We start from the raw sequence: 25656 nt of genomic DNA on the forward strand, positions 1-25656 counted from the left end.
ACAGCAGACATTTGTTTCTCACGTTCTGGAGGCTGGAAGTCTGAGATCAAGGCACTGATATATTCAGTGTCTGCTGAGGACCCCCTTCCCGGTTCATAGATGGTGTGTTCTCGCTGTGTCCTCACCTGGAGGAAGGGGTAAGCCCGTGTGCCACAGCTACTGAGGCTGCGCTCTAGAGCCCGCAAGCCACAACTACTGAGGATGCGCTCTAGAGCCGCGAGCCACAACTACTGAGCCTGCGCTCTAGAGTCCACTAGCCACAACTACTGAGCCCAGTGCCACAACCAGTGAGCCTGCGCTCTAGAGCCCATGCTCCGCAACAAGAAAAGCCACCACAATGAGAAGCCCGTGCACCACAACTACTGAAGTCCATGTGCCTAGAGCCTGTGCTCCGCAACAAGACAAATCCCTGCAATGAGAAGCCCGCGCACCGCAACGAAGAGTAGCCCCCACTCGCTGCAACTAGAGAGAGCCCACACACAGCAACAAAGACCCAACACAGCCAAAAATAAATTTTAAAATTTATTTTTTTAAAAAAAGAAATTTTTTATGAATCTGGATTCTTGCATCTTTCCATACTTAGAAAAGCACTAAAATCATTAACTGAGATATCTGTTCCTTGCGACTAGCAGCAACCTTCTCCTGTGACGGGTGCCTGAGTGCACATACTCCTTCACCAAAATCACAGGAACACTGTCTTCTCCCACCCTCTCCAGAGCAGTTCCCTGGGGCTGTCTGAGAGGCTGTCTCCCAGCTACGGTCCTCAGTGAGACACTGAATAAACTTAACTCACAGCTCTTACACTGTGCATTTTTTTCAAGTCGACACCACCACATGAGGGATTCAGTTTCAACATATGAATTTCAGGGGGACACAGTCAGTGTGTAGCATGCAGCAACTAACCCTGAAAAAATAATAACAAAATCAAACATCTACAAAGGACTACATTCTTGTCAGTGAATTCTCATACATACCAGGATTAAATGTAAATCTAAATAAATGTAAATAAATGTAATAATGTAAATAAATGTACATTAATAAATGTAAATCTAAAATGTTATGGCATTAATCCAAACTCTTAGCAACTGTGATGTCTGTGACTTATGATTTTTCTTCAAAAACAATAAGATGTCAAGTTTGCATCCTTGCAGATGCCATTAATAATTTGAATCACAAGCCAGCTAACTCACAAAATAGCACTATCTGGGTGGTCCAAAAAAACTCAAGCTACTGATTTAATTTGGAGTATCTTTGGAGAGGAAGCATTCCTGGCATTTGGGAAAAGAGAATGGAAATCCTCTCTGGAGAATCTCACCTTTATCTCAGCCCTTGAAGAATTTCCTAAAAAAAAAAAAAAAAAAAACCCATAGAAAGGGAGTCATTTGCAGTCAAAAAAATAAGTAAACTAACAAGGACAGAAAGGATCATGAGAGAAAACCAGGTGAAATAAGAGAAAACAGAGATGAGCTTCAAACACTGGGATTACAGGTACAGACCACAGAAAGACAATATTTCAATAAAAGACAAGCTTGAAAATACATGCAGGACAAAGAGACTCGAGAGAATAACATGGAGGATTTGAAAAGAACCAGATAGAATGTTTGGAAATGACAAACTGAATGATTTAAATGTAAAATTCAATAAATTGGTTTGAAGCATAGTATACACAGCAGAAAAAAATTAATCAAATCTAGGCAAAAGTACCTAGATTATAGCACAAAGATAAAAGAGAGAGAGAGAATTACATGAAAAAGAGGGGGACTCTTGGAAGTTAGAGCTAATGAAATAAGCCAACCCACATCAACCCAGATACAGAAAGCAAAGAGAGAGAACATAAGACAGAGTCATCACCTGAAGAGACAATGGCTGAGTCACCACACCAGAGACTCAAGGTAATTCAATAAATCTGCACTTAGACGTATCGTTTAAAGCACAGTACTCAGAATCAAACAGCATATATTTTAAGAAGCTAAAAGAGATAAAGTATTACTTTCAGAGAAGTGAACGATGATAGCTGATATCTCATCAGAAACCACCAAGTTAGAAGACAATGAAAAATACCACTCATGGTCTAAAGGGCACTCCATCCACAGAAACATAACAAAAACACACGTGAAGGAAAAGGGCAAGAGACCTCTGCTCTGGGAACCATGGACGAAGTACCCCAGTCAACCTTTCCACTAAAAAACAAAACCGGACACACTGAAAAACATGTCTTTGAAACATAAGACACCTATCAAGATAGGAATTCCCACACTCCAGGAAAGGAAGGCAATCCAAAGCCATGAGGCCTACATCTGGGGCCACTTTGGTCCAGGGAACAGGGAGCTGACAGGGTGAACCATGGTTCTGACAGCCTTTTGTGGCCACAGGAAAAGCACTGGTTCAGGACCCACCAACAACGGGGGCCCTTGTAAACCACCCTCCTAGTGAACTGGGACCTCACTGCCCGCACCTGAGGAGTGAGCAGCATCCTGGCTTCCAGACACCTGGTCAGTCCGAACCACCCCACACGCCAAAGCTGTATCAGTTGATCGTGAACTGGGCGCTGAAGCTGTATCAGGTGATCGTGAACTGGGATGAACAGGCAGCTGGCCAAACAAAGCTGCCACTTCGGCAAAAGCTAATATCACCTCAGGCCTCAAATGATTTCCGCAAATAAGTTTTTTGTTTTTAACTTTTTTGGGGGGAGGGGGCGGACTCTCAACCACTGCGCCACCCGGGAAGCCCTGCAAATAAGTTTTAAGAGTAAAAATGTCCAGCACACAGAGGTAACTAGGCAGAGGAGAAGAGAAGACAGCGCAACAGAGAATCAGCTGTAACAACAGACACTGTGGCTTCAGCCTGGATCACTCACGCTAGGGAGAGCCAGCTGCTAGATCTCCCATGGACAGGCTCACGGCAGGAATGAAGCTTCCTGCCATGGCCACGTGAGTGAGCCTGCAAGCACCTACCCGGGTCAGGCCTTCAGATATGACTGGAGTCAGCATCTTGACTGCAAACTCACAAGAGTCTCTGAGCCAGAACCGCTCTGGACTTCCTGGTCACAGGAACTATGAGATAATAAATGCTCTTTTACGCCAATCAGCTTGCACTAATGGGATATGCACCAACTGATAACCCACATGCTCTCCCAGAGAAAGTCTTACCCATGTGTGCGCCAGGAGACAGGCAAAAGGATGTTTACAGCAGCGTTGCTTACTTTAGCATAAAATTTAAAATGACCCAAATTATCCATCAGCTGATTGGATAAATAAACTGGTATATCAGTCAATGAAATAATACATAACAGTAAAAACGAATGACTACAGCTACATGCTTTTAACATGGATGAGTCTCAAAAGCATATTATTGTGTGAAAAAGCAAGTAACGAAATATATGCAATATAATTGCATTTACATAAAGTACATAAAACATTGAAAAAAAATCTACCCTTCAGGGATAGATTACTATGAAAAGATGATCATTACAAAAGCCAAAGTAGTGGTTACCTGTGGGCAAAGGATGGGAGTGGAGGTAGGAGGTTTTTAAAACACTGGTAATGCTCTTTTGCGTAATCTGGGTTGTAGTTTACACAGAGGCTTGCTTTATTACTATTCTTTAAACTATACATAAAACTGTATACACTCTTCTGTATATATGATACATCTCACAATAAAAGAAACAAGAGTTAACAACAATGTAAGGAACGGTAATAACATCTTTAGAGGCAGACACAAGAAATGAGTGAAGCCAAGGCAGCCCAGGAATTCACAGAGGATTAAGAAACAAAACAATTTTCTCCCTTCCATTCGGCAAAGGAAGCCTTTTCTGAGGTCCTTCACCTAGACAGAATTAACCCTGTGCTTCTGTCCTAGCCGTTACCACTTTCTCTTTTGTGGTTACTTCTGTTTGTCTCTTATCTCCCCAAAGCATACACTGTAAGGCCCTCTGCAGCAGCCCCGAGGCTGCCCTGCAGGGAGACACGCACGATAGCTTTTGTTAAGGACCTGCAAGACACCGTTGGTTTGCAATGACATTTGTATAATGACAGTTACCAAGAAAGCTTAGAGAAGTTACAAGGATTATAAGTGCACAAAAGACTGAGGTACTCTTGGGAAGAAAAGTAAGAGTATAAACAGAAGAGTGTGCCATAACCCCATTTGCAGCAAGATCTCAAAGAGAATGCAATACCAGTCCCAGGCTAAACAAAAAAGAATTAAACTGACGCTTTGAGTGGGTACCCACAAGTACAACTGACAGCCTGAATGTGGCCAATTTCCATTATGGCTTTCTGAGTGGCCCTGACGTTGATACACAGGCCTGTTTCACCAGGACAGCCGCCATCTGTCCGCGGCTGCTGTCTTGATGGCAGCAGACGCTGGGGTGGGTGTCCTTGCTCCCAGGCCAGCATTCAGAGGCTGTACTGTAGGCCGGCATTGCGTCAGGTGCCAGGGTTTCAGAAATCACGGGTGCCTGCCCTCTGTAGGGTCTTAACCAGCAGGATAGAGAGCGGCGAGCTGGGCCGACACACAGCTCAGTAAGTGCTCTCAGGGAAGGAGGCGTGCGCAGGTCCCGAGGACACCAGCCTGGACAAGCTGTAACCCAGCTCGGCGTTCTGCCTGCCAGCGTGCTTCCCCAGGCTCCCTCCGCGTGGCCACTCCCTTTCTTCCTGCAGACCTCCGTGCAGAGGTCACCTTTTCAAAGAGGCGACACTGGGCACCCTATTTTCACTGCCACACCCGCCGCCCCCTCTCCCCATCCTCTTTCTAATTCTCTCCAATACTGATGGGTCGGGAGATAGTAGCTGGTCTGCCCTCCCCACAAGGCGAGCAGGGGCGATGTCCGGGGGCATGCAGGGTGCACTGCGGCCTGAGGAGGCCTCGCAGAGAAAGTCCATACAGGACGGCGGCGCTGGGCGGGGGCAGAAGTGGGACGCGGTCCCCAGCCTCGCGAGGACAGGACGGGCCACCAGACCTGAGCAGACCCGGGTCGCGTTCCCCGGCACCGCGGGAACAGGACGGGCCACCAGGCCGGGGCAGACCCGGGTCTCGGTTCCCAGCCCCGCGGGGACAGGACGGGCCACCAGGCCGCGGCAGACCGGGGTCGCGGTTCCCAGCCCCGCGGAAACAGGACGGGCCACCAGGCCGTGGCGGACCCGGTCGCGGTCCACAGCCCCGCGGGGCGAGGCGATGGAGCCGGGGGGCGGGCGCAGAGGCCGGGGGGCGCGGCGGCACTTACTCCAGCTTCCTGAAGCGCTCGCGCCCGGCCGCCACGTACTTGCCGCCGGCCTGCAGCGCGTCCAGTTCGCTCACCGGGCGCCCGCGCGTCGGCGTGAAGAGGCGCCGCGCACCGAAGGGCACCTCCACCTGCTCCGTCAGCTGCTCCAGCAGCGCCTCGAAGGTGGCCACGGGGCGCCGCGACAGCGCGAACTTGCGGCCCACGTAGAACGGGTCCCCGTTGCGGTACACCAGATGGTTCTGGCGGGCGCGGGTTCCACCAGCACGTGCGGCGCGCGCGAGCTCACGGCCCGCGCCGCCCATGCGCTCCGCCGCCGGACAGCCAGGCTGCCTGGGCCACGGCCGCCACCGCCCGCGCTGACGCCACCGGCGACTGCGACCGCAGCGCGCTGCCGCCCGGGAGAGGACACGTGAGGGGGAAGCAGAGCCGGGACGGGTGACGGGGCATCAGAGTCCGGACAGGTGAGGACGGCAGAGCTGGAGAAAGGGACGGGGCGCGGCTCCCGCGAAGGCGGCGGGAGGGCAGGGGGCGAGGCACTGGGCACCCACCGCGACCCCTCCCACTACTCCTCCGCCCTCCGACGCGCAAGACGTGGGGGGATGGCGGGTAGCAGCACCGTCTTGACAATTAAAACTGCGTCAGGGAGGAATTGTCAGGAACCGTGCAGAGCGTGGGAGAAACTGGAATACTAGGCGCAGCTGGCACGTGGTATCGCAAAGGTGTAGCCTTCGGGACGCACCTTCATTTGGGGGAAGAACAATTCAAGGGCCTGTATGTTCTTGGGAGAGTCGTGCCCTATTCTTTTTTTTTTGGCTGCATTGGGCCTTCGTTGCTGCGTGCCGTCTTGTCATTGTGGTGGCGTCTCTCGTTGCGGAGCATGGGCTCTAGGCGTGTGGGCTCAGTGGTTGTGGCTCGCGGGCTCTAGAGCGCAGGCTCGGTAGCTGTGGTGCACGGGCTTAGTTACTGCACAGCATGTGGGATCTTCCCAGATCAGGGATCGAACCCTTGTCCCCCGCACTGGCAGGCAGATTCTTAACCACTGCGCCACCAGGGAAGCCCTTGCTTGCTTTTTGTATGGCGCGTAGTAGGTGCTTGCATTGTTTTGTTGTTGTTGAACTAATAACTCCAGGAAGGCCAAAAAGCAATTGGGAAATTCGCCACAGATGAATGTTTGGTGCCAGAAATCAGCATTGCTAAATCCTACACCGACTTACACGAGAGCCTTACCTTTTTATTTTTACAACACATTGCTTTGCAGTGCAATTGAGAATACTAAAGCTAATATTCTCAAAGTCAAATAGCTGCTGAGAACCGCAGCGGCCTGAGATTAGGTCTGCAGAGCAGAAACTAGCTACCAAGATCCATTCACATCATCTGATTCTAGTAAAATGAATGCCGTTTATTTGTTTGATTATTTCCTAGAAGGTGGAAGCCAAGCTTTTTTATACAGAAGCTCAAAATCATTCATCAGAGTATTCTGCTGAAGCCAGCCCTATATATCTGTACGTGAAAGATCTGGTGAAATTGAGTGATCTGAAAAAATTTCAGTGGAATAGTGGGAGTCTTGATATTTACAGTAAATGAAACCAGACTGTGTTGGCATAAAACCCAAGAAAATATACTAGCGAGACTAATTCACGACACTATTCTGGTTCATTGAACATTATGATCTGCTTTAATGGTATAGAATGTTAATGTCTGTTAACGTAAAGCTGGTTTTACATTTTTAAAAAATGAGGTTCTTCTTTACAGAATTAATATCCAGCCTCCCTTTTATCAAAACTGTCATGGAATATTAGATATGCCTCTTGGTACTTTTGAGGGAGACTCAATAAAGCAACTCCATGCCCACCCCAGGTGTCCCATTGGGTTCTCCTACTGCTTCCTCTCCCTTTTAAACTTGGATCCAGGTAGAATCCTCATGGAGCAGTTAAAGGTGCGGCGGGGGAGATGGGGAGGAGAAATCTGCATACAGACATGCCCACCCCTCACCTTCTATCCGTTGAGGCTGCCAATCAAGAACGAGATTTAACGTGTGCAGGAAACTTCAAGGACCAATCCCACAAAGCAGGGCTCCCAGCCAATACCTTTTCAGACGCTCCCTCAACTCCTAAGCTCTGTACACACTGGGTTGAACATATGAAGTTGCTCTTTCAGTTATCAAAATTTGCCAAATAGAAATTTCTCAGGGCTCTACTAAGTGCTTTTGTTGTGACACTTATCACTATTTTTGCAGGATCTTTCTTGTGCATCTCCCACCTGGGTTGTTCACTTTGTAAGGGCGAGGACCCTGTCAGTTCAGTCTTAACAACAAATGGCTACTGAGCATCTACTCTGTCCCCCCAGCCTGTGCTAGGAAGTGGGCGTGAGCAAAGGACAGCCCAGACACATGACCCCTGTCTTCAGGAAGCTTGTGTTCTGTTGCCTCTGCCCTACTCATCATCTGGGAAGTGATTATACGGCCGGTGCTTAGTCCCTAGCTCAACGCAGCGATACCATAAGTGTTTCCTGAATTAGCAAACGTGAGAAGTCCTAAATCTCTCCTGTTGGCTTTGCTCTTTTAGTTGCTTCCATTGATTTTAGAACAGATGGTTTCCATGAGCAAATCAATATCACTAAACATGTTCACGTCTCTACATGTTGGTGTCTTACTTTAAAGCATGATAACCAGAAACGTGTTGCATCTAAAGTGAGGGTCAGGAGATCCACTTCTAGCATGATGGCACATGGATCTCTGCTGACCCATTCCCCAGGGAAGTTCGTGAAAATTAGGAAAAAAGCAACCACTTAGGGTTTCCCTGGCGGCGCAGTGGTTGAGAGTCAGCCTGCCGATGCAGGGGATACGGGTTCGTGCCCCGGTCCGGGAAGATCCCACATGCCGCGGAGCGGCTGGGCCCGTGAGCCATGGCCGCTGGGCCTGCGCGTCCGGAGCCTGTGCTCCGCGACGGAAGAGGCCACAGCAGTGAGAGGCCCGCGTACCACAAAACAAAAACAAAAACAAACAAAAAAAAACTCTGACCTCAAAAACTATCACTTCAAAGAAACCCAAATTTAATTGGATTGGTATGTGGAGCAGTTTATGCCCAGGGCGTTGTTGAAAAAATAGAGCAATCGGACGGCAATTAGTGGAGCTAACTGTGCATGTGGTTAAGGAAAGAGATAGTCAAAGAGAGCTCTACCCAAGCTGTCGTCTCAGGGCCACTGTGGGCATCCCCAGGGTTGTGCCCCCCAAGGGGCAGCACCAGAAGCTCACACTGTGAGGGTGAAATTGACTTCACTGAAGTAACACGGCCAGCAGCTAAACATGGAAAAGCAAAGAGCACCTGTAAAGGTGATTATATAATTATTATAAGAGACAGTATAAATAGACAGCTCCTGTCCCTTCTTCTGTTAAGTGATTTAAAAAACAATAGTATAAAATAATATGTATATACTGTATGTTGGGCTTTTGATAAATAAAAATGTGATCTATGTGTAATATATTTACCAGTAACTGCACAAAGGAGGTTGTTGGGAGCACAGCTGTATTGGGCTAAAGAAAATGACTACATATGGTAACTTAAATCCACAGGAACAAGTGAAGACAACCAGAAATGATAAATAGGAAGGTGAATATAACAAACCTTAAGTAAATGTAAATAAACTTGCTGTCCTTTCTTCTCTCAGCTTCTTCAGAAGACATAAAATTATGTAAATAATTGTAATAGTGTATTGTTGGGTTTGTAACATTTATAGGTGTGCTTTGTAAAACAACAATGCCACCAAGGGGGGAATGGAAATAGAGCTATATAAGAGTAACGTTTCTGAAAGAAAGTAAAAATAAAATAGTGGGAAAAATTACTAAATAAATTAAAATGCTGTTTATAAAATTTCAGTTAAATCAAAAGAGTGGTAAAGGAGGAAAAGAGGAATAAAAAAAGACATGAGACACAGAAAGCAAAATGTTAAATGGTAGCTGTAACTCCAACTATATAATAACAAACAATAACAAAATATGTATTAAACAATCAAAAGGCAAAAATAGTCCCACTGCATGGAAAAACAAAACTTAACTATATACTGCCTACAGGAGACACACTATATATTCAAAGATACAAATATATTGAAAGTAATAGGATGGAAAAATTAGATCATGCAAACAGCAACCACAAACAAACTGGAGTGGTTTTACTGATAACAAACATAATAGACTTTAAAACAACAACAAAAAAATGTTACTAGAAATAAAGAGGAACATTTTATAATGGTAAAAGGGTCAATCCTTCAGGAAACTATAATGATCATAAACATATATGCACCTAATAACATATACCCAAATCATAAAGGAAACAAACTGACAGAAATGAAAGGAGAAATAGACAACTCAACAGTAATAGTTGGAGACTTCAGTACTCCACTTTCAATAACGGATAGAAAAACTGGAAAAAAGATCAATAAGGAAACAGAACAACACTATAAACCAACTATACCTAATTGACTTATAAAACACTTCACCCAACAACAGCATAATACACATTCTTCTCAAGTACACATGGAACATCCTCCAAAATAGGCCATATATGTGGTTATAAACAAATGGGTTGAAATAATACAAAGTGTGTTCTCCAATCACAATGAAATGAAAGTAGAAATCAGTGAGAATGAAATTTGGAAAACTCACAAATATGTGAAAAGTAAACAACACACTCTAAACCATTGGGTCAAAGAAGAAATCAAAAAGTAAAATAGAAAATACTTTTAGATGAATGAAAATGAAGATACAACATGCCAGAACTTATGGTGTCCAATAAGCAGTGATTGAAGGGAAATTTGTAGCTATAAACACCCATATTAAAAAATTAGAACCTTCACCTTGGGACACTGGGGAAAAAAGCAAACTAAACCTAGAGCCAGCGGAAGGAAGGAAATAATAAAGATTAGAGTAGAAATTAATGAAATAGAGAGTATCAATGAAACTGAAATCCAGTTCTTTGAAAACATTAACAAACGTTTAGGTAGATTGACTAAGAAAAAAGAGAAAAAAGACTCAAATTATTAAAATCAGAAATGTAAGGGAGGACATTACTACTGACCTACAGAAGTAAGAAGAATTATAAAAGAGGAATTATATACCAATAAATCAGATAACTTAGATGAAATGCACAAATTCTCACAAGACACAAACTACCGAAAATGACTCAAGAACAGACAATCTGAATAGACCAATGTCAAGTAAATAGATTGAATTAGTAAACAAAAAATATATATCAATTCTTCACAAAATCTTCCCAAAATATAAAACAGGAGGGAACACTTCCCAACTCATTTCATGAGGCCAGTATTACCCTGATCCTGAAACCAGACAAAGATATCACAAGAAAAGAAAACTACAGGCAAATAGCTCTTATGAACAGGGACATGGAAATCTTCAACAAAACACTAGCAAACCAAATCCAGCAACACATTACAAAAAAGTAGACACCATGACCAAGTGGGATTTATCCCAGGAATGCAAGTTTAACATCTGAAGATCGATTAATGTAATACACTGTACTAACAGAATAAAAGACATTTTATTAAGCCATATGATAATCTCATAGACAAAGAAAAAGTGTTTAACAAAATCCAACACCCTTTCATGATAAACACACTCAACAAAGAAGGAGTAGAAGGGAACTTTCATAATCTAATAAAGGGCATCTGTGAAACCCACAGCTAACAACATGTTTAATTGTGAAGGACTGAATGATTTCCCTCCAAGACCAGGAAAAAGGCAAGGATTCTGCTCTTGCCACGTCTTTTCAACTTTGCACTGGAGATTTTAAGAAACAGAGAGAGAGAGGAGGGGGAAGAAAGGAAGGAAGGAAAGAAGGAAGGAAGCTGGCATTCATATTGGAAAGGGAGAAGTAAAACGATCTGTATTAACAGATAATATGATCTTGTCTGTAGAAATCCTAAGGATTCCACTAAAAATCCATTAGTACTAATAAACAAGTTCAGCAGAGTCATAGGACACAAGATTAATATTCAAAAATCAATTGTATTTCTATACGCTTACGATGAGCAATCCAAAAATGAAATTAAGAAAACAATTCCATTTACAATAGTATTCAGAAAGAATAAAAGATGTAGGGGTTAATTTAACAAAGAGGTGCAAAATGTATACTTTGAAAACTACAGAATGTTGTTGAAAGTAATTAAGGAAATGTAAACAAATGGGAAAACATCGCATGTTCGTGGATTGGAAGAGTTCATTTTGTTTTGTTTTTTTTGCGGTACGCGGGCCTTTCACTGTTGTGGCCTCTCCCGCTGCGGAGCACAGGCTCCGGATGCGCAGGCTCAGCGGCCATGGCTCACGGGCCCAGCTGCTCCGTGGCATGTGGGATCTTCCCGGACCGGGGCACGAACCCGCGTCCCTTACATCGGCAGGCGGACTCTCAACCACTGCGCCACCAGGGAAGCCCGAGAGTTAGTATTTTTAAGCTGGCAATACTCCCCAAATTGATCTACAGATCCAATGCAAAAATCTCTGTGAGAATCCCAGCTGACTTCTTTGGAAATTCACAAGCTGATTCTGAAATACAGAATTGCGTATGGAATTGTAAATGACTCCAAATAACCAAAACAATCTTCCAAAAGAACAAATTTGGAAGACGAACTTTCTGATTTCCAAACTTACTACAAAGCAACATTAGTCGAAACAGTGTGGGACTGGCATAAAGATAAACACATAATATTGAGAGTCCAGAAATAAACCCATGTATGTATGGGTCAACTAATTTTTCACAAGTGTGCCAAAATCATTCAACTGGGAAAGAAGAGTCTTTTCCAGAAAAATGGTTCTTGGACAACCGATATCCACATGCAAAAGAATGAAGTTGAAACCTTACCTTACACCATATACAAGAATTAATTCAAAATTGATCAAAAACCTAAATCTAAGAGCTAAAATGATAAATCTCTTAGAAAAAAATCTAGGGGTAATTCTTCATGACCTCGGATTTGACAATGATTTTCTAAGTATGACTCCAAAAGCATGAGCAACAATAGTGGAACTTCATCAAAATTGAGAACTGCTGTGCTTCAAGAGACAGTGAAACGGTCTGTGCTTTCTAGAGAAAGTGAAAAGACACCCACAGAAAGGGAAAAAGTATCTGCAAGTATATATCTGATAAAGGGTTTGTACCTAGAATATACGAAGAACCCTTCAACTCAGTAATAAAAGACTAATAATAAAATAATAACATTGGATTTTTACCCAATTTAAGAATGGGCAAAAGATCTGAATAAACATTTTTCCAAAGAAATATGCAAATGGCCAAGTAAGCAACTTAAAAGATGTTCATCGTAATTAGTCATGAGGGAAATACAAATCCAAACCACAGTGAGGGGCTTCCCTGGTGGCGCAGTGGTTGAGAGTCCGCCTGCCGATGCAGGGGACGCGGGTTCGTGCCCCGGTCCGGGAAGATCCCACATGCCGCGGAGCGGCTGGGCCCGTGAGCCACGGCCGCTGAGCCTGCGCGTCCGGAGCCTGTGCTCCGCAACGGGAGAGGCCACAGCAGTGAGAGGCCCGCGTACCGCAAAAAAAAAAAAAAAAAAAAAAAAACACAGTGAGATACCACTTCACATCCTCTAGGATGGCTGTAATCAAAAATTCAGAAAATGACAAGTGTTGGGAGGATGTGGGGACGTTGGAACCCTCACGCGATGCTAGTGGGAATGTAAAATGGTGCAGCCATTTTGGAAAAGAGTCTGATAATTCCTCAAACAATTAAAAACATAGAGTTATTATATGATCCAGCAATTCCAACCCTAGGTGTATACCCAAATGCAAACCATATGTCCACACAAAAACGTGTACAGGAATGTTACCAGCATTAGTCGTAAGTATTCAACAGGTGGAAACAACCCAAATGTCTATCAGCTGATGAACGAATGAGCACTCTTGTCTATCCATACAATGGAACATTATTCGGCCACAGAAAGGAATAAAGTACTGACACATGCTACAACATGGATGAGCCTTGGAAACATTATGCTAAGTAAAAGAAGACAGTCACAAAAGACCATTTATATGAAACGTCCAGAGTAGTCAAATGTATGGAGACAGAAAGTAGCTTAGTGGCTGCTTAGGGCTGGGGGAGAGGAAGGTTGATAGCCAAGAGTATCAGATTTCTTTCTGAGGTGATAAAAACTGTTCTAAAGTGGACTGCAGTGGTGGTTGCACATATATATCATTTACATAGACTTTAAATCGTACACTTAAATGGGTGAATCGCATGTTATGTGAATTACAATAAAGCTGAGGGTTATTTGTACATAGCACTTCAACTAATGGACCTGTGAAACAGACATTGTTAGGAGATATCTAACCCAATACAGCTTAGTTCCATCACATCCTAATTTAATTGATAGTTTTTCCTAACTCCCTATGGATGGGGACGCTAAGACAAGAATTTCCTAGCGCACTAAAAGGGCAAATTATAACCCTGAAGTGCTAGAGCAAGAAGGAAAGGGTGACTTCATTTTGTATTTTTAAAACCTGCCAACATTAACTAAAGAAGCCACAGCGCTGGAGAGGGGTCCACATCATATTTACCAGGGAAAGGTTGAGTCGTATGTGACCTCACCTCTGCCGGGAGTTGACAGGAAAACAGTGTGGCTGGAAGCAGGATTTCCCGGTTTAAGCTCTGTCATGGGAACCAAACAATTCCAGTCGTTGGACTTCAGCTAGCAGTAAATATAAAAATGTTAGTGATGGCTCTAGGCAGCAATAAATTCTCTCATTCTAATGCCTGTGTGGGGCTTACAGGGCAGGACATTTTGTAATAAAAATTAATGATGGATGCCTAATGGAACACTTTAATAAAAATACTAATAAAGATCAAGTGTCAGTTTTAATAAACAGGATAAAGGCCTGCTTTTTTTTTTTCACCCTGGTCAAAATAGCCACTGGGTGGTGGTGAAAGGGGATGGACAGGGAGGTCTGGGAAAGAGCCTCCAAATTCCTTCACCTTGAGGGCTCACAGAAAGAAGCAGTCAGAATGTGGTGTGAATGTTCACATAAAATCCGGGCTCTTCCCATGGACCATGGCTTAAATGGGTCAGCCTGAACCTCTCAACAGTTTCCCTAGATCAGTGCTCCTCAACTGGAAGGGCCCATTTGTTGTTACCATTATGTATTTCCCAACCAGCGCTGGATCAACGCTTTTGTAACACACAATATAAATTAATTACTAGACAAACCTGGAAAAACAAGAATGTACCGAAACACAAGCCAAATTGTTTATTTTATTAAATTCATCAAGGATAACGTTACTTCGTCCAATTGCTATCAAAAGTATTTAAGGTGTCAGTTTCTGTATTTACCTCATCGGGCATCGTTTTGCAGCGGGGTCCCTGCGAGCAGACCGCCCTGTGGGAAGCAGAGCCCTAGACCTCGCATAGGCCGTGGTACTGGGGTTGCACAAACCTCTCCAGATACATCTTCAGGGTCACACAGGGCAAGTACACATGCACGAGCTGTGCCAGGTTGAGTGCATGGCCGGGCAAGGAGGGCTGCTCCCTTGCTGTCGTAACAACCCGTGACAAGACCCCGTTCCTTGGGGAGACATACCTTAGCAATGGCTTCAGACTCCTCAGGGCTGGCTGTGGCTCATGTCCTGACTTCTCGTTGTGGGATTTCTGGTTGTTTATCTGAAGTTAGAGTGACCATTAGGGTTACGGTTTGTGTTCAAAATCAGAGGATATAAAAAAAAAAAAATCAGAGGATATATATACCCTCTTAGCGGATTGTGTGGTCATTTTCATTTTGCCAAATAACACTAAAGACATCGTTTCTTAAGTCAAAGTATCAGATGATCAAAGTAACAGACACACATGTTAAAGTTCCTCAGTATTTAAATTACGATGGTAACTTCAAAAAGAGGTGCAAAACATATGGTGGTACGTCTGTTCATTAAATAATAAATATCGTTTCCAAGTTCAAACTTCAACAAATTTATCACATGACTGGAGTTTTCAGAAAGCTTGATTAGTAAAGTTTTGGAATATTGTAAGTCAATTCCAGAGACACTACTTCCCCCAAAGGCATCCTTAGAATTGATACGTGGGCGATTCAGAAATAGAAGCGGTTGTGGCCAGTTGAAGGGCTTGCTGAAGGCATCTTAGTCCTTGTCTGCTAGTCTTTCCTGCTTGTAAAGGAGCATCCCTCGTATCACCATGTGACTTTCCGGGTTCCCCAGCTGTCTTCCAGGAGGTGAGCCCATTCATGTCTGAGGAGCCTCATACGGTGCTGTGCACGGAGTGCTTCCAAAATACGTTTGCTAACTGACATGATTCCTCTTTCCCAAGTACATATATAGACGTGCACTTAATGGTACATGTTTCCAAAAAATTAACTCTGGGACCAACCTTGGAGGATGCCAATTAAAGAGCTTTATGAGTCACATGGCCCAGTATTCCAGGGTGTGGAAAGGAACCCTTTCTGGAAAGCCCGCGGCTGTCATGTCATTACGCAGACCAGGGCAGCCAAAAGGGGGCAGGTACGCTGCTCCCACAGGTGGCTCAGAGCTGGCTTCATATCGTCCAGGCGGTCCGGGCAGCCCACTCCTGCCACCCGCCCCAGCAACCTGCTCACCAAACCTCACAGTGACGTGCGGGGGCACCATGGGGTGGGGAGGGGTGGCTTGCAGAGCGTGGGAATAATGAAATCTAAATCGGGTCGAAGAACACTGTTAAGGTAAAACTCGAAAATCACAGAGCACTTGAGCGGGAATCTCATTGTAAAGCTCCCGTGGCAATAAGGGGGCCTCTAGACAAGTTGCTGAGCCTGTCTGGGTGGGAAGTGTGCGGTCGGGGGCAGATGGGCCTCACCACCCCACAATGCTCCTTCCCGGGGTAGGGCCACTGGTTCCCGAGGCACCTTCTTCAAAGTTTGCTGCTTGAATTGACACTCGAGGAGCATAATCTCCTCGTGTGAAGTGAGAAGTGTCCACGTCGAAGCCCCGGATGACCCCCTGTACTCCCAGCTGGATGTACCTGGAGACGTAAACAACAGCAACACCCACCTTAGATTGAATTCGGCAGACGAAGCACGTGATTGAACAAAACGACAATGAAAATAAAACACCAGAAACGCGCTCCTCCCATCACAGAAAAACGTGTGTGGGTTCCTTCTTGACCGTGGCTTCAAGATCTCTCCTGACGTGACCGTACATGACCACCATTCCCGTGTGAATCCTCAACTCTAATCAGACCAGAACGTGAATAGTCCTTGGATTCTGAGAGCAATTCTGATTCCAAACTCACCATTTCCTGAGTTGTGTGTGTCTTTGGCAAATTGACCTCTCTGAGTCTCAGGTCTTCAACTGTGAATCAAGGATGAGATTGGCTTCCAAAAGGTTTAGCTGTGGGAATTCCCGGGCGGTCCAGTGGTTAAGACTCCGCGCTTTCACTGCTGAGGGCCCGGGTTCGGTCCCTGTTCTGGGAACTAAGATCCCACAGCTGCACGGCCAAAACAAACTAACAAAAAGTTTAGCTGTGACTCTGGCGTAGGGAACACGCAGCCCAGCTCGGCCGGCGCTCGGTATCGAGCTGGGTCTCCTAGAAACATCGTGCTCTTTGCCATCTCAAGCTTCAGGGGTTTCCTACAGCCCCAGCCAGGCGCCCTCCTTGGCATCAGCTAAGTCTACTCTTGATCAGTGTGTCGCTGTGTTGTTCTTGGTTTCTGGCAGTCAGATACAGACCCACCTTAAAACGTCCAGACGTATTAGAATCTCATAAGGTCTGGAGGACCACAGAAATATAGAAAATTAGAACTATCCAATATTTCTGTAATACTTGAGATGATAGCAAAAGAAACCCAGTTATTAGCCTAATGCTGGATTGGTTTCCTTTTACAGGCATTTCTTTAACTGTATTTTGATTGATGAGTAGCGATGAGTGAAAGTAGCATCTTAAGGTTACATAAAAGATAGGATGGATCTTGGCTCAGTTCCCAGTTTATGTTACCGGTGATGTGACCTGGGCTGAGTGAATGAGGCTGTTTCCATGGCAATCAGGTGGGACAAGAACACCTGCTTCAGGGAGTGGTGCTGAAGCCAAATGCGACGCACACACCAAATGATGTTTGCGCAGCTCGTATCCTTCATCCACAGCCCTCATCATCTTTTCCTTTTCCTAACGAAGTGTTTACACCCTCCTATTTGCACAGATGACCAGGGCTCGCACAACCTCTCCTGAATTCTTAGAGCCTGATGGTCAGAACGGACGTCAGAGGCGACAGAGCATTCTAAGGGTCCCAGGTTAAAATCGACCCCAAACGTACACTGCTTTCCAACAGCCCCTGGTTTTAAACTTCACAAGCGTGAATGCACAGAGTCATCATCGTCTTACCTGGGATCCTTTCCCTCTGGTCTGCCATCCAGACATCCACTTCCTAAACTCAGTGTACTCGCGTAAAGCAAAGACGTGTGACAGTGGATCGTTAACATCCATGCGAGAGCCCAGGCTAAAGGGACGGATGGGCAGTGCAGACAGGGGCTCTAGGCGAGACCTGAGCAGGCGCGGTGATGTCTGCCCCACCTTCACGCCCAGGGAACCCGCTCCAAATCAGGGGGTGCCTCCTTATCTCTGTATTGCCTTCAGAGAAAGTAGTCCTACTTCTTTGTGGGCCTTCATTCACAGAATTAGCCACTGACAGCAAAAGGTAAGACCACATAGGATTCATTCCACGAGCCCCGTCACTGGTGCAACTCCCGAGTGCAACCTAGGTGCCTCCCAAAAGGCTGTCGAGCAAAGCGAGAAAGGGCAGTCAGATTCCCAAAGCAACCCCGAAAAGACCGTGTAACCAGGAATTCAGCCGACGTCAGAGGAAAGGTAGGCTCGATGCTGGGGTCCAGCTGAGCACCCAGCGCCCCGCGCTCTGAGCTGCTCCGTGGCCACGTGTGAAAGCAAACACTCTGACACCACGGAAGCCGGCGGCGGGCCCGGGGAAGGCTCAGCTCGGCCCCTCGTGGAGCCTTAGACAAACGGCTGCGTCCCACCGCTTAACTGGAGGACAGCAATGGTGAGCACATCCCCCGAAGACTATTTCCAAGTTGAAGTAACGCTTGTGAAGCCCCTTGCACATATTATGTATTTAAAAGTACATAATATATTAGAAGAATATGCCAATCTTATCATAGTGTTAATTCTACAAAGGGAAGGAGCCAATTGGCATTGAATTGGTGGTGAAAGGGACTTTAGCTTTACCTGTAATATCCTTTTTCTTTTCAAACAAGAGAATGTGTGTGTGTGTGTATATATATATATACATACATACACATCTTAAGTGGTCTGTAAGTGTGAACATATGTAAGTGTGTATATATAGAGAGAATATATATATATATATATATATATACACACACACTAGAGTGGAGTGTAGGAAATAAGGCCCATTCTCTCTCTCACCAACTTCCCCAAGCCCGGCTCCCCACAGACACCCCGCCTCACGGTTGGCGTGAACCCTTTCCAGCATGTCTCCTGCACACATGGCCTGCCTGGACCTCTGTCCCAGCGCGTGGGCAGCCAGCTCAGGTTCTGATGACCACATCATTCCATATCTGAAAGACCCCAGGGTTCTTTAACTAGCTCCCCACCAGGGGACATTGAGGTTGGCTTTTTCCCCTTCAAGCAACACCGGAATGAATATTTTCTACATATCTTTGTGTACTTGTGCAAATAAGGTAAGCCTGTGGAATAGCAAAGTCAAGGTGGGGATGCATGTCAACTTTTTCAAAGATAAAAGTATGGTAAATCGTAAGAGCTCTGACAATGACAGCTGTGTGACCTAGAGCAAGCTAATCAACATCTCTGTTCCTCATTTTATGATCACTTTCTCCAACGGGTAAGTTAGCATATGCGAGGTGTCCTCAGAGGGTCAGACTTCAGCGTGCTCTGGACCTGGCTGGGTCCTGCCCAGAAGGAGCAGCTGTGCCACCAGAGTGGCCAGATGGCCAGAAATCACATCACCAGGCCAGAGTCCACACCCCACCCGACCGCAGTCACACCCGCTGCCGGGCCTCTGCGTCCATCATCCCTCACGAGAGAACTCTCGCTGCTCTCACTGGTGGGACAGGGTGGCAGTATTCCAGCAGAGTTCCGGCTCTTCCCCATATTTATCAGTATTTTCTCTTTTTAATAAACATGTCCTACATTTTTATAATTAGGCAGGTAAAACATTTTCAAAAAAACTCAAGATCTGCCCCACTTTTCTTCCCATCACGGATTATGAACACCACGTGGGGCAGAGAGAAATACAGGAGGATCTCAGTGATTTCCCCCGTAGAGCAAAGTGGTCCCAAATTCCTGTGTCAGGTCCCCGCCTGTCTCTGCCATGTCTTAGCATGAGTGGAGGCTGATTTCTACACTTTTCTGCTGTTCTAATATGCTAATTCACTGATTGGCGTCATGTGACTCCCAGCCCAAGTACACGGGGAGATTTTAATTAACAGGGCTTCGTGGATTACCCCACCCCAGCACTTCGCAGAGGCCAATTTACAGTACCTTTATAAGGTTTTCTGCAGGAGCAAAAAAGTCATCTGTTGCAAATAAAATCTAACCAAAGAAAGAAAGAAGTAAGGATAAAATAACCATAAATTACAAACCGTTTTATTTCATTCCCTAGTGAAACATTAGGAGCTGCAGTAAAAAGGAAACGTGAAACTGCCTGGGGGAGAGAAACAATGTGCAGTTAAGGCACAATATGCTTTTAACTGTTCAGATTTCATTGCCTGCTTCCCCCTTAATCTTTCCTTCCCACACTTTTTTCTTAATCCCCTTTACCATCTGGATGCAAAAGTGCTAACTTCTTACACTTGGAAAGAAAATAAACCAACGTATCTTCAAGAACAAAGGACATTGGGCTTTGTGAATCTTTCACAGAGCAAGGGCAAAAAAAAAAAAAAAAAGTGGCACAAGGTCACCCCTGTGTCTTAGCCAGCTCATCAGAGGATGCCCTGCAGGTAGTTTGGCCTGGTGATTTGTTAACCAAAGCAGAACTTCTTTTTTCTTTTGGCTATGCTGCTAGGCTAGCAGGATCTTAGTTCCCGGACCATGATTGAACCCAGGCCATGGCAGTGAAAGCACCAAGTCCTAAACACTGGACCGCCAGGAAACTCCCGAAACAGACCATTTTTTTTTTTTTTTTTTTTTTTTGTGGTACGCGGGCCTCTCACTGTTGTGGCCTCTCCCGCTGCGGAGCACAGGCTCCAGACGCGCAGGCTCAGCGGCCATGGCTCACGGGCCCAGCCGCTCCGCGGCATGTGGGATCTTCCCGGACCGGGGCACGAACCCGTGTCCCCTGCATCGGCAGGCGGACCCTCAACCACTGCGCCACCAGGGAAACCCCCACAGACCATTTCTGAGAGTAAGGTTTAAAGTGGCTGCTGGCCACCCTACTGAACCTGGGGCCCAGGGACGCCTGTGGTCTGGAAAGGATGCAGTGTCCTGGCCTCTGACCCCAGCCAGAACCCAAAAGGCAGGGGAGGACCTGGCTGTTCTGGAGCTGCCAGCGGTTTGGGTGACCTAGCTTGTGGGGCTGTTGCTATGTGCGACCTGCATCAGTGAAAACAATGCTGCTAACATATCAGTAAACAAAGGATGTTGGGCCATCGAGCTGTCACATTGCAGCCGCCCAGATGGTGAGCCCTGAGGGAGCTCAGGATGGAAACAGGATGCCCGCCACCAAGCCCTCAGCCCCTGCAGCCACCCCCTGAGGACAGGGGGCCCCCTGCGGGGACTCAGGATGAAAAAGCACAGGATCCTGGCCCCAGGTAGCTGAGGTGCGGATCAAAGGAATGATTCCGGTGAGCCCAGACTCTTGCCTCTTCCCATGCATAGAAAAGGGCTGAATTCATTAACCTGAGACGTCTGGTTCTCTTTAATGAACAGTCATCTTTGATCTTGCGACTGCCTGGTCTTTGTGGCAAAAACCCCTGTAGATCCTGGTTCCTCCCCGACCTCTGCACAGCGGTCCCTCAGCGCTACTGACAGGCTGCGTCCTGGGCTTACGTCCTCAGTTTTGTCCGCCAAACAAAACATAACTCTCAACTTTTAGGTTGTGCAGGGGTTGTTTTGGTTGACACCTGCCCCTGAGAATGTAGCAGAGCGAGCGAAGCACAGGGGAGCTGACCTGGGAGCCCCTCCCCTGCCCCAGGGCCTAAACCCTGGGACACAGGGGCCCTCACCTACCCTCCAGGCTCCTGCCCCTCAGACCCCCCGTCAACTCCCTTTGCTGCATCCTCTGTCTGGCCAGCTCCCTCTCCCTCTTGAGGAGTCCTTTAAGCATCACTTACCTACGTGGTCCTCCCCCCTTCCCCACCCCACGCAGCGCCCTGGCCTGCCTTGTTGCCAGCGCTGGTCTGGACGTCTCCGGGCAGAGTGTAAGCTCTGGAGGGCAGGCCTGGGTCTTTCCCTCTGTGCCTTACCTGGTGCCTTGCACACCACGTTAAGCTCTCCACGTGATTCTCCTACAAGTCTGAGGACCACTCATCTCTACTGTAAGAAAACACAGAGGGACGGGGAATTCTTTTCACGGGTGCAAAATGTCTTTTTGTTTAAACCTCAGGCGATGCTGCCTTTGCTCGTAACTGTCGCCAATTTAAGAGAAGTTCTCGGAAGCCTTTTGCAATAATGGGCTTTCTCAGGGAGGCCGCCCTTGGGTCTGATTCGTGATCTTCTAGTCGGGGTCCCTGCAGTGGTAAGTGAGCTGGAACCTTGGCCTGGGTGCTTTAAGTGCTTCTTCTCACCCTGAGAGACCCACTGACCTTTCCTCCTACGAACTCAGATACCATATCCATCCAAAGCTAACCAAGGAGAAGAGTGGGCAGGATGAGGTGGGCGGAGCTGGAGCATGGGAGGGGGCAGGGAGGTCCTCTGGAGGGGGGCTGCTGTGTGGGCACTGAGGGAACAAACGTGAGGCCGCCTGAGGTTCCCCAGAAACAGATGGGTGTGCTGCATCTTCTCTGGAGATGCAAACACAGGGCCCGGGGACTCTGTACTGGTGTCCAGTCAGACTTTGCCCATAGGCAGACTCCCTTGGTTGATTGGGTCTGAGTTCAATAAGGGGACCCATAAACACACACTTCCTAACTGCAAGGAATGAGTCCAGGAGGAGAGAGCAGCCAGGGCACACCACTGATCCCAACAACAAAGACATGCACGGAGGGCCTGGGGGTCGGCACAGCCCGTCCACCCTGTGGTGGGCAGAAGGCCCCCAGCAATGTTGCTCCCCAGTCCCGGAAACCTGTGCCTGCATCACCTCACACGGCAAGGAGAGTTTGCAGCTGTGACCAAGGTTGTAGACCCTGTGAGAGGGAGGCAGTTCTGGCTGATCCAGTGGGTTTAGTCTAATCACCTGCGGTGTCTCAGGGAAGCCAGTGGGGGGTCCACAGCTCTGGGACCAGGGGCTGCGGGCTCACCAAACCCTCTGCTCATGGCCCCCACCACCTCTACTGATGGAGCAGCCAGGTCTGTAGGGAAACGGGGAGGAGCCCCCAGACCCGACCACGTGCTCAGACCACCTATGGCATCTACTTCTAAATCCGTCTAAATCTGGAATCCCTTACTAGTTCATTTAAAAGTAGCTTTTAGGGCTTCCCTGGTGGCGCAGTGGTTGAGAGTCCGCCTGCCGATGCAGGGGACGCGGGTTCGTGCCCCGGTCTGGGAAGATCCCACATGCCGCGGAGCGGCTGGGCCCGTGAGCCATGGCCGCTGAGCCTGCGCGTCCGGAGCCTGTGCTCCGCGACGGGAGAGGCCACAACAGTGAGAGGCCCGCGTACCGCAAAAAAAAAAAAAAAAAAAAAAGTAGCTTTTAGGGGCTTCCCTGGTGGCGTAGTGGTTAAAAATCCGCCTGCCAATGCAGGGGACACGGGTTCGAGCCCTGGTCTGGGAAGATGCCACAGGCCGCGGAGCAAGTAAGCCCGTGTACCACAACTACTGAGCCTGCGCTCTAGAGCCCGCGAGCCACAACTACTGAAGCCCAGGCCCCTAGAGCCCGTGCCCCGCAACAAGAGAAGCCACCACAATGAGAAGCCCACGCACCGCAAGGAACAGTAGCCCCTGCTCGCCGCAACTAGAGAAAGCCCATGCGCAGCAACGAAGACCCAACACAGCCAAGAATAAAAATAATAAATAAATAAATTTATTTTTTAAAGTAGAATAAAATTAGCTTTTAAATAATTCTAGGCAAAGAGCAAGGTCGCCTCTCAAAGGGTCTGTGGCTGAGGCCAGGCTGTGATGTTTAATGAATATGCTAAAGCTTTTCATGCAAACTGCAACTTAGTCATCAGAAATGAGGAGCATTATAATGGGTTGTTCCGATGCAGTGAGGCCGTCATCAGAAATGAGGAGCATTATATATGGGTTGTTCCGATGCAGTGAGGCCGTTTGTCTCTCCTGGTGAAAAAAAGCATAATCTTGACATTTCACAGTCAAAAGCTGTTTTCCTCTGGGATTTGCCTTAAAATAGGAAGGTGCAACGGGGTGAGTCTAAGAAATGTGGGAGCGTGGTCTCCCTCTGAGGAGCAAGCCAGGCTGTCCTGACAATTCCCATTCAAGAACAGAGGCTTCTGTTATCACTGCCGATGGGGCCTAATAAAAAAGCCTCTGGGCAAAAGGCTGAGACTTATAGCGAGATAAAAGAAGTTTATTCAAGTGTGGGACAAAACTAGAGCGCGTACAAGTAGCGATGTGGGGGAGCCCAAGGTCAGCACGGAGATCCCTGGTGGACGTGCTTGGGAATTTGTTCAAGTTTCCCTCGGATGCGTGGCTCTTCTTTGGGACAAAGTTTCATTTCACCTGTGGGCTTAGTTCTTTAGTGTTTTTGTACAGACCAAAGTGACTAAAACCCCAGCAGAGCAGGACCAGAGCCCAGAGCCACTCAGCACACTCGGGCTGTTCCCAGCTCCGCAAACACCATTCCCGGCATTCAGCCACCCCCAACACCAAACGTCTGCGGAGATCCGTCCCACCCTCACCTCTCAAAGGGGTCAAACGCTTGCTGTGCTGATAAATTCCTCTCTGTCGCCCTGTTCCTTCTGCAATAACAACTTTAAAATAGCAAGTTGTTTATAAACAGCCCTCCAAGCTCACCAGGAGTCCTGACGTTCGGTGTTCAGAATCGGGTTTCTTGCTTCCCACTAGCCAGCCAAGGTCCCATGGTACTCAGGTGCCAGCAGGAGAAAATTTATAGGGGCCCGAGCTGGGGAGTCAGAGTTTCCCGGGGACAGGCCTCACCTGTGTGATGTCACAAGGGCTGCGGGCAGCTAGAGCTCCAAGCTGAGCAGCCCCTCCCTGCAGAAGCCAAGGGCGCCCCTGCAAGACCCCCGTGCGAGGCCAAGGCAGACCTGGGCCCCCCGCTGTCGCTGACCCTGCCACTGTCCGCCCCCATCCCTAACAGCAACCTGGCCTGAAGCCCCTCCTCCCTGGTTCCCAGGGCCCCTGGGCTTTGTCTCTAGGAGACCTCCGTGAGAGCATGTGTTCAGCACACCCAGCAGTGGTTCCAGGCAGAGGAGAGAGCCGGGGGGGCTGAGAACGGGAAGGACCCTCAGCCGGGAAAGTGCAGACGCACACAGAGCTTCCATGGGGGTTAAAGGGGCTCGCGGACCTTGAGAAAGCACACCTGTGCCTCGTGGCGCAAGAAAGACACATGTCCCAGCCCTGGGAGCCTGGGGTCTGGGGAAGGGCTTCTGGTGAGACGGGGACAGCTGAGCACCTGCCTGACACACGTGGCCACACCTGACACACGAGGGGCACAGGTGATCACACTCATCCCTGTAGAGCACTGTTATCACAGATGGAGAAACTGAGGCCCAAGTTTATCCCAGGGAGCCTAAGTCGTAAGCGGCTGAACCGAGCAGGGATTCAGAGCAGCAGGTGTGCCGGAGCGAGGGGGCCTCTGATGCCTGGAGGGGTTTCCTGCCTCGGGAACCCCTCCCACTTTCCTTCCTGGGTTCTCTTTACCGGGTCTTGGTCTGCCCTGCTCCCCCCTGCACCTCCAGTCCTCCGGGATGAAACCAAACCGTCGGGAGAGGCTGCCCCCGTCTCCTTCCAGAACCTGCCTGGCCCTCCCCCATTCGGGTCCCACTGGACCCTCTGGTCTCAAGGGGCACATGTCTCCCCTTCCAGATGAAATTCTTAAGAACAAAACTTGTCCGTTACTGTTTAAAGCCCCTAAGTTTGGCGATGGTTTAAGCTACCTGATATGGTCTGCTTGGGATTCCCCACCCTCGTGAAGCAGAGTTCCCGCCCCGCCATCAACACTGCAAACGGCAAGCTTTCCCAGCCTTCCTCATATCTAGGGCGCAGACACATACAAAGCCACTGTGTGCGGAATGTTCTCGGTGTGGTGCCTCTGGATCTGTGCAGTGCACAACCTGGGCAGACACACATAACTGGCCTGGAGATCTAGGT

At 47.5% G+C, this 25656-nt stretch overlaps 1 protein-coding gene across 1 annotated transcript in view; it reads right to left on the minus strand.

The window, feature by feature from the left end:
• Positions 1-16428, minus strand: part of LOC111168010 (doublecortin domain-containing protein 2C) — a 124442-nt gene extending 108014 nt beyond the window's left edge. The window contains 4 exon segments of the mRNA XM_089922504.1: positions 5222-5453; positions 5456-5697; positions 16076-16240; positions 16418-16428. Coding sequence (XP_089778630.1) covers positions 5222-5453; positions 5456-5697; positions 16076-16240; positions 16418-16428 — 650 coding nt within the window.
• Positions 16429-25656: the final 9228 nt, after the last annotated feature.

The sequence above is a fragment of the Delphinapterus leucas genome, chromosome 13, assembly GCF_059928025.1.
Source record: "Delphinapterus leucas isolate spDelLeu-1000000601 "Yukka" chromosome 13, BTC_Dleu_Yukka2, whole genome shotgun sequence".
Classification (NCBI taxonomy): Eukaryota; Metazoa; Chordata; class Mammalia; order Artiodactyla; family Monodontidae; genus Delphinapterus; species Delphinapterus leucas.